The 10,282-nt window shown below is 42.5% G+C and overlaps 1 protein-coding gene across 1 annotated transcript; it reads left to right on the top strand.

Annotated features, from left to right (window-relative positions):
• Nucleotides 1-103: 103 nt before the first annotated feature.
• nim1kb (NIM1 serine/threonine protein kinase) lies at nt 104-8,021 on the top strand. The gene is made up of 4 exons (XM_061980802.2): nt 104-674; nt 852-1,143; nt 2,517-2,785; nt 6,835-8,021. The coding sequence occupies exons 1-4, from the start codon at nt 588-590 to the stop codon at nt 7,588-7,590; spliced, it is 1,404 nt and encodes a 467-aa protein (XP_061836786.1). The 5' UTR covers nt 104-587; the 3' UTR covers nt 7,591-8,021.
• The last annotated feature ends 2,261 nt before the right edge of the window (nt 8,022-10,282 follow it).

The following is a 10,282-nucleotide window of genomic DNA, read 5'->3' as shown; positions in this document are numbered from 1 at the left end:
TTTTCGCTTAACATGAAATCTTTTATCTCTCTATGTCATTAGATCTGCATTTGTTGAGCTAAACTGCCAATGTAATGGCATGCAGAGGTAAATTACACACATTCCCACCTTTCCCACGCTGCTTCTCACGCAACTAAATTACGACGCTCCACCTGATGAAGCTGGCACGATGCTTTATAATCTTTTTACCTGTGCTGCTCAGCCTGTTGTTGGGAGGGAACACTGCGCTAATCTTACCGAGAACATTGTGTAATACCGTTGCATAACATTTCATCTCACAAAAGCCAATTGATCAGCCACATTTAACACAGACAATCTGGTAACACAAAACAACCATTTGACATGTGGTGCCTTTAGGTTGCACATTTGTCAGGTCTTTCTTAGCCTTGTTAATATATATTTTTTTATTCATAACTAATATCCACCGTTTAAATGATAGGGGCAGAAGTAATCTAAAGCGGGATGACAGTTCATGACACCACCATTTAAACCTTAGCTCAATGTGGCCAATGGCTGAAAGGTGGGCAGGGATGTAGGTGTGGCCTAAGAAACTGTGCTACCCATCATTAGTGTTGTAGTCCATTGGAATGCAAGGATGGGTTTGGTCTGAGTTTTACACCTTAAAATGGGTATCACATCTGTGTTCTGATGACTCTCACAAATTTGGAAACATGGTAAGAACTAGAAAATTCATTTAGATATGTCTTGTGTGTTGTTTGACACTACTGTAAAAAGTAAAGTCAAGGCATTTCCAAAAATGTGTTTTCAATTGGTTTTGAGAAAAAAGTGATTGCAGTTTTACAAATACTTAATTACTCTGTACTGAACAATCTGCTGTTAAACTTTTGCAGATGAAAGCCTCTTCAGAAATGCCTTTAGGACAGTGCCAGGTAGCAAACCCTAAGTTCCACCACAGCCTTTATAGTCTGACAGACAGCTCAGACCCGGACCAAGAGGAGGAGGAAGCAAATGCCCCGCTGCGCTTTACCCCCCTGCAGAAGCTCACATTCGACATGCACAAGGATGAGCGGATCATCAAGGAGCTCATCATAGGTCGCAGGGTGGGCTTCTACAAGGTTCGTGGAGAGATTGGCCATGGGACGTTCTCCAGAGTCAAAATGGCTTTTCATGCTCTGACGAAAGGTACTTCGATCTGTGTTCTTATCATTTGATTTGACAACGTATTGTTTTTTTCTATATTGAGCCTAATTTTCTCAGAACATCAGCAACAGTGGAAATATAATGAATTTGTTCCTGTTCCTACAGCCACCATAAAACATGCATTCACTGTTTTAAGAACATATTTACTGCTCGTTTAAGAACAGTCATTTGTGCTTGTGTCTAAGTGGGATTCCTTGGATTGACTAGGGCAGGGGTCGGCAACCCAAAATGTTGAAAGAGCCAAATTGGACCAAAAATACAAAAAATAAATCTGTCTGGAGCCTCCAACAAATAAAAGCCTTATGTAATGAAAGCAACACATGACATAAGTGTCTATATTAGTCTACTATCAAAATGACTATGTTTCACAGGCTAACGCAAATCTTCGTTGACAGTAATCTACACATTTTTACAACATTGGAAAACATTAGTAAAACAGGCTTCTCAGAGGGTGAGATAACTCCTGGCATAGAATGGCCAAAGATATAAATGTGTGTGTCCAAGATAAAGGAAACGGCAGGCTTTCTTATTTTAATGGGTTTATTGCTATCTTTGCAAGTTAGGTAACATTTGCTGTGGTCTGGAACAACATGGCACACAAACAACTATCAGAAATGCAGCCAATGTTATACACACATAATGTGTCATGAGACATGCAAATATACATTAAATACACAGAGGACATAAGTAAAGGAAATTAAATTAGCTCACATTTACCTACAAACGTGGCATAATAATGTAATATGTACATACAGCTAGTCTCGATAGCTTGCAATCATGCAGTGACCAAATGTGCCTGATTAGCACTCCACACAAGTCAATAACTTCAATAAAGCTCACCTTTGTGCATTCACGCACAGTATAAAAAGTTTGGTGGACAAAATGAGACAAAGAAGGAGTGGCATGAAACACGTTTTTCTGTGGCAGTGTCGTAGAAAGTTGTACTTGTAATCAAACTACGGCGAGTTCAAAGACGGCTGAAATTAGGACAAAACGGCGCTCGCCAAATACGCTCATCAGTAAAGCATGTTTAATACAAACAGTGGGATTTTCTAACAGTTAGGAAGGCTTGTCCTTTTAAAGAAACCATAATAAAACAAAAATTTGTATGCATTTTTTGAAAAAACTCCAGGTAGCCACGAGGTCGGAGCTAAAGATGTGGCTCTAGAGCCGCTGGTTGGTTAAGGGGTACTAGATGACTACACTTTTATCAGTAATCCTTACAGTCGAAAGACAGGCCGCCAGTTTTCTAAAACATATTTAAAAGTATTCTAAGTCACATTACAATTAAAGTGCTTTAAATATCAGCCAAGCAGCAATGGAAAATATCAATAGTCTTTGCTTTTTCTTCATAGACAAAGTGGCCCTTAAGATCTTGGACAAGACGAGGTTAGACCCACAGGCCCAGCGACTGCTCTCCAAGGAAGTCAGCAGCATGGACTCAATGCAGCACCCCAACGTGATCCGACTCTATGAAGTGTTAGAGATGCCCAGCCGTCTCTACCTGGTTTTGGAATACGCTGGCGGAGGGGACCTGCACAACAGGATCTGCAACGAGGGGAAACTGGCTGACAACACCAGCAAGATCACTTTCTCACAGATGCTTTCTGCCATCAAATATATGGTGAGTGTCAATGCCAACTTTTCTTATCACATTCACAAATGTATTGATTATTTCCTCATGTTTCCACCCATTTTATGATTTATACTGGTTGGATTGCGAACAGTGAAACCTTTGTTGAATACAAACATCCTCAAGTTATATACAAAACCGGTTAAAAAAAACTATAAAACAGGTGGGTCTTGCATAATGTGAACTGCAGATAAACTTGATGCATTTCAGAATTAAACACTTTCAACGTACAAACAATAACTAAGGTAACTTACGATATAGTCCTATATGCTGTATTTTAAAGGTTACTATCTGCTAAGCTTTTAAACAATTTGGTTTTTGCCCTCAGAGTCCTCCTGTGTCCAGCGAATTATTCCCTGCTCTGCAAAAAGTCAGTGTTCAAAAACAAGAAAAAACATATACAAAAATTAGGGGTATTTTATTTGAACGAAGCACAATTATCTGCCAATAGAACAAGAAAATTTAGCTTGTCAAGACTTTCCAAAACAAGTTAATTTAGCTAACCTCAATGAACCCAAAAATACCTTAAAATAAATATATTCTCACTAATAACAAGTGTACTATTATATGAGTACGCATTTTCTATGGTTTCATTGAAAATAAAACAGCAAAGTCCATTTGGCTGTCATCCGTTTTAATTATGAGACACAATTGTGTCAAAGTCATGATTTTTTTTTTCATGCTTGAAATAAGAAATGATTACTTTAAAAAAGTAGTTTTATACTTGTGAGTGTTGATGACACAGCTTTGCAACAGTTGATATTCTAGTTTCAGGCATGTTTTACTCAATATAGGTCATAAAATCTCAGCTATAAGCTGTAATATCTTACTGAGATAATTTAGAACCAAAACCCTTAAAACAAGTAAAACACTCTAAAATAAAATCTGCTTAGTGAGAAGAATTATCTTATCGGACAGAAAATAAGCAAATATCACCCTTATTTGAGATATATAATCTTACTTAGATTTCAGTTTTTGCAGTGTGAGTTTGTAAACATGAACAAAAACAACAAAAAAAGATTTTGAAAAAATACAAATATTGATCCGATCACTCTAGTATCGATCATACAATGATACAACCCATGGTATGGACGCTACCAATTTATGGATCGATCATCCCTCCTCTTACGTGTCGTGTACTTACTGCGACAATGCTGACACGCAACAGTTGTGATGTTATCCTATCTCTATACTCTTATTAATCGACTTGTTACTTTCCTGTTAATAACTTCCTGTTAATACTTTCTGCTTTAATGCGGTTGCATCTACACTTCTTAAACACTTACCGTATTTTCTTGGTGTTGTTTTAAGCTAGTTTAGCGGCTAGCTTAGCTATTAGCATGCCTGATGTTGGCTTGCTCTCTATAGGCCATTCTCCACTAAACGTTAAAATAATAAACTTTTGGTTCCTGGAACTTTCGGTTTCTGTAGAAGTGGGTGGTTTGTGTTTCCACTGCATTTTGCAATTCAGGGTAGTTTATACAAACCAGGCTGACGACGTATGGAGGAGTTTTTTAGTATAATTCTACACCGATACCATGTAAATAAACAGACAATATTAGGTCAGAGTTTTTTTTACTAAAGTCTAAGTAAAATAAATACAAAGGAGTAATATACAAAATTATATCATTGTTTATAGAAAGTCTGGCTTTTGTCCACAATGTCCAACATTCACATAGTCGTCCTTTAAGTAAATGATGAATTCATGAGGGTCAGATGATTCCTTTTGATCCATTTCAGCTGTAAATAACAATACATAAATAATAAATGTCAGTGTTTATCTCACGCCGACCACAAACACATCTGCTTTAGCGTTAGCTTGTTAGCATTAGCATTCAGTTTACTCGGGTTGAGGCTAACCGAGTCTGGCGGAATACTTCATACTCCTTCGTAAATACGTTTTAGGAAGGCTGTCCTGTGTTTGGAAAAAAAGTTTTAGGAACACCCCAAACTGTGATCAACCAATCAGTGTTCGACAGCAAAGCCCGCCGCCGATAAGGTTCCAGGAACCTTCCAAAAGTCCCACCTCGCTGGCAGGAACTAAAAAAAAGCTCCTGAAAGCGAAATCTACCCAATTAGTTTTTGGGGAAAACAGAGAGGGAACTTTATTTACCCGGACCCGAAATTTTGCGTTCCTGTAAAAGTTCCTGCGGTGAAAAAGGGCCTTATGTGTAACATGTTTAGCCTTTGTCACGTCGAAGTTGCATTTTACTGCGTGGTCGCTCTCCCAGGATGCAGACGGAAAACTCCGGAGGCAAGGTACAGGTAAGAAAATGATTTAATGACCGTAAATCATGCGGGATACAAACAAAAGAGCATCAGCGTGCCGATAGCACGGGAAGCTAACGGAATAGCAAACAAGAAACGCTTAGCATATGACAAAGCTTAGCTCAGGAATCCAAATGGTAACCGACGTAAATTGTTGCATGAAAGCAAATAAGGAAGCCAGACAGTGTGTGGCGAACAACGTGAATAAGTAGCTCACCGATTAGTGCTTGGCAGCAGGTGAGCATGCCGAACACTAATCAGAGGCAGGTGAATCTAATCAGCACCCATGGTAACCAAAACACAAACCAAGGAGTGCTGAAAACAGGACTGAGGTAGTGGAACTAATAGAACAAAACTTAACAAAACATGATCTGGGCAACGGATCATGACAGTATTGTCCTCTGTTGATACCTGATAATGATTTTAAAAGATACCATAATGATAATAAAGATACCAAGAAATTAATAATAAAAGTAAATACAGTGTCATCCAGAGAGGATTTGCATTTAAAGGCAATAATTGGCAGTGGCGATAACATACTCCATCCATCCATCCATCTTCTTCCGCTTATCCAAGGTCAGATCGCGGGGGCAGCAGCCTAAGTAGGGAAGCCCAGACTTTCCTCTCCCCAGCCACTTCGTCCAGCTCTTCCCGGGGGATCCCGAGTCGTTCCCAGGCCAGCCGGGAGACATAGTCTTCTCAACGTGTCCTGGGTCTTCCCCGTGGCCTCCTACCGGTTGGACGTGCCCTAAACACCTCCCTAGGGAGGCGTTTGGGTGGCATTTTGACCAGATGCCCGAACCACCTCATCTGGCTCCTCTCGATGTGGAGGAGCAGCGGCTTTACTTTGAGCTCCTCCCAGATGGCAGAGCTTCTCACCCTATCCTAAGGGAGAGCCCCGCCACCCGAGCTGTGGAGGAAACTCATTTTGGTCGCTTGTACCCGCGATCTGGTCCTTTCGGTCATAACCCTAAGCTCCGAAAGGGTTATAGGTGAGGATGGGAATGTAGATTGACCGGTAAATTGAGAGCTTTGCCTTCCGGCTCAACTCCTTCTTCTTCACAACGGATCGATACAGCGTCCGCATTACTGAAGCAACGCACCGATCCGCCTGTCGATCTCACGATCCACTCTTTCCTCACTCGTGAACAAGACTCCTAGGTACTTGAACTCCTCCACTTGGGACAGGGTCTCCTACCCAACCCGAAGATTGCACTCAACCCTTTTCCGGGCGAGAACCATGGACTCGGACTTGGAGGTGCTGATTCTCATCCCAGTCGCTTCACACTCGGCTGCGAACCGATCCAGTGAGAGCTGAAGATCCTGGCCAGATGAAGCCATCAGGACCACATCATCTGCAAAAAGCAGAGACCTAATCCTGCAGCCACCAAACCGGATCCCCTCAACGCCTTGACTGCGCCTAGAAATTCTGTCCATAAAAGTTATGAACAGAATCGGTGACAAAGGGCAGCCTTGGCGGAGTCCAACCCTCACTGGAAACGTGTCCGACTTACTGCCGGCAATGCGGATAACGTACTTATTTATGAAAATAAATACACATACTGATCAGCGGCAGATCAATCGGTGCATCCCTTTTGTTTTGTTTTTGTATACTCAGCTATCAATACCAAGAGTGCTATGATTACCTTGCACTATCTCTGCGTCCCCCAATATTCTCACCCTTGGTTCCATCATAAAATCTGCTATAATCAACATTTAGTAATCTAGTAATCAAAGTGTTTTAATAATGAAATGAATCATTTACATTGCAGCACGATATCAACATCATCCACCGGGACCTGAAGGCAGAGAATGTTCTGTTCACCAGCAGTGGTTGTGTGAAAGTGGCAGACTTTGGATTCAGCACGCAGATTTCAAACCGGAATGACGCCCTGGACACCTTCTGCGGCTCGCCTCCGTACGCCGCGCCGGAGCTCTTCAGGGAGGAGTGTTACCTCGGCCCTCCGGTGGACGTCTGGGCGATGGGGGTCATTCTTTTTTTTATGGTGACCGGGACCATGCCCTTTCGTGCCGAAACCATGGGCAAACTGAGACGCTGCATCACCCAAGGCGCCTACACGATCCCTCCCTGGGTGCCCGGTCCTTGTCAGAGGCTCATTAGGGGCATCTTGAAACCAGAGTCCGGCGAGCGTTACGCCGTCGACCAGATGCTGGGCTGCGATTGGCTTTTACCTGTCGAGTTTCCCTGGTCTTTAGCCTCTCCGGACCCGGCGAGCCCTCTACACGGCTCCGTGCGTTGGGACACGGCGGAAGAAGAGGAAAGGGAGGAGGTCAGGAGCTCGCTGGAGAAGCTCGGGTTTACCTCGGAACACTTCCGAAACAATCAGCTTAATGAAAGCCGCAGCCCTGTCACCGGGGTTTATCGGATCCTGCTGCACCGGGCGCAGAGGAGGCGGGGCTGTGACTGTTTGCCCGTAGTCCGAGGGATGGTGAGGGACCCCAAGCGGGAGGGGCTTCGAGCGTATCGGGGCCTCAGACACACTTCCAAGCTATGTGTGCTTTCATAATCCTTTCGTATGTACATTCTATATTTGACACTTTTTTAAATGATTCCTACCGAGGTATGAGGGTACATGTTAGATCCACTATGGACTGGACTCTCACAATATTATGCTAGATCCACTTGACGTCCATTGCACCGGTCGCCCAGGGGGTCCCCACATCTGCGGTCCCCTCCAAGGTTTCTCATTGTCATCCCATTGGGTTGAGTTCTTTTTTGCCCTGATGTGGGATCTGAGCCGAGGATGTCGTTGTGGCTTGTGCAGTCCTTTGAGACACTTGTGATTTAGGGCTATACTGTATAAGTAAACATTGATTGATTGATTAAACTTTTTTTTAAGACTTTTAATTAAAGTGCCTGATTGAGTCAATTAGATACAGTATATTTATGGCTGTCTTGTCATAGTGTTAAAGCAGGGTTCCCCAAACTGCGGCCCGCCAGTGTCTGTGGGTAGTCCGGAATAAAAAAATGTTTTTAATTGTTTGTATTTTTTATTTTTTTATCTGGCCTTTCTAGCCCATCCATCAATCCATTTTCTACCGCTTGTTACTCAGGGTCTCCTAGCGGCTCAGGCAAATCATATTGTCTAAAAATGAACATTTTCCCATCGATAACGCGACGCGCAAGTGTGCGCTCTTTCAGTCAATTAGTGCACGGGGAAAAAATGACGAAATCATCGGGGAAACGTAAAATAGACTCCGAGTGTAGAGTTTTTAAACATCAGTTTTTAAACATATATATATATATCCATCCATCCATCCATCCATTTTCTACCACTTATTCCCTTCGGGGTCGCGGGGGGCGCTGGAGCCTATCTCAGCTACAATTGGGCGGAAGGCGGGGTACACCCTGGACAAGTCGCCACCTCATCACAGGGCCAACACAGATAGACAGACAGCATTCACACTCACATTCACACACTAGGGCCAATATATATATATATTTGTGTATATATATATATATATATATATATATATATATATATCTATATTTGTGTATATATGTGTGTGTATATATATATATGTGTTTATATATATGTATGTGTATATATGTGTGTATGTATATGTATATATATATATATACACATATATGTGTGTATATATATATATGTGTGTATATATATATGTATGTATATATATATGTGTATATATGTAAATATGTGTGTATATATATGTGTGAATATATGTATATATGTGTGTATATAAATGTGTGTATATATATATGTATGTGTATAAATATATATATATACATATATATATATATGTGTGTATATATATATATATGTGTGTGTATATATATATATATGTATATGTGTGTATATGTATATATATATATACACCCACATATATATATATATATATGTATGTGTATATATATATATATATATATATATATACACACACACACACACACACACACACACACACACACAATACTAAGCGGTCAAGCTTAGTATTGGCTCAGGGAGGAGGACATCCCTGCCATGCAGAGTCCCGCCGGTGCCTTGATGGAAGGAGAGATGAAGAGAGCGAGGCCACAGGCTCACAGATGATGCAGGGGCGAGTACCTGTAAAGGTGAGCCAGTTGCGATACCCTTATCGTATTTTGCATATACGTACGTTTTTATATATATATATATATATATGTATGTGTATATATATGTATATATATATGAATATATATGTATATATATTCTTATATATATGTATATATATGTGTGTGTATATATATAAGTGTATATATATATATATATATATATATATACATATATATATGTGTGTGTGTATATATTAGAGATGCGCGGTTTGCGGGCACAACCGCGGAGTCCGCGGATTATCCGCGGATCGGGCGGATGAAATTTTAAAAAATTTGATTTTATACGCGGGTCGGGTCGGGCGGTTAAAATAAAAAAAAATTAGATTTTAAATAGATTCAGGCGGGTGGCAGTTAAACCAATTCGGAAATATATATACATAGTTAAATGTTGTTACCCACATACGAAAAACGAGCAGGCACCTGCTGCATATGCCACAACAGAAGAAAAAAAAAAAAGAGATGGACACTTTTACGGAGCGGAGAAGGGACGCCTCGCCGGGGTCCGGGACCGAGGCCCCTTCCCCCGAGAGGGCCCCACCGGGAGCCGTAGTTGAGGCGATCCCCAAGAAGGGCCCGATGCACGTCCAGGGTCACCACCGCGCCCACCGCACCGACACCCCGCCTCGTCCGCCTTCGCCGCGGCCGGCGTCACGCGCAGCAGGTAAGCAGCTTACCTGCCCGCCACCACCGTGGCCGGGGGCTCGTAACAGGGGTCACTCCGCGCGCTCCGCCCGCGCAGCTTACCTGCCCGCCACCCCTGTTGCCGGGTGCGCGTAACAGGGGTCACTCCGCGCGCAGTGCGCTCACGAAAGGGGTGGGGCTCACCCTGGTTGATATAGACAGCAGGACGGTGGCCATGGAAGTTGGAACCCGCTAAGGAGTGTGTAACAACCCACCTGCCGAATCAACTAGCCCTGAAAATGGATGGCGCTGGAGCGTCGGGCTCATACCCGGCCGTCGCCGGCAGCGAGACGCGCTTGGAGGTGCGCTCAGCGCGGCTCCCATATGATTGCGCACTGGTGTGCGTCTGGGTCGTGACAGCGTGGCACGCGAATGTCTGTGCTGCATTGGATCAGTCTCCTTTCTTTAACAGGCAAAAGCTT

The sequence above is a fragment of the Nerophis lumbriciformis genome, linkage group LG20 (assembly GCF_033978685.3).
Source record: "Nerophis lumbriciformis linkage group LG20, RoL_Nlum_v2.1, whole genome shotgun sequence".
In the NCBI taxonomy this organism is placed as follows: Eukaryota; Metazoa; Chordata; class Actinopteri; order Syngnathiformes; family Syngnathidae; genus Nerophis; species Nerophis lumbriciformis.
This window is presented reverse-complemented; position numbering and strand designations above follow the sequence as displayed.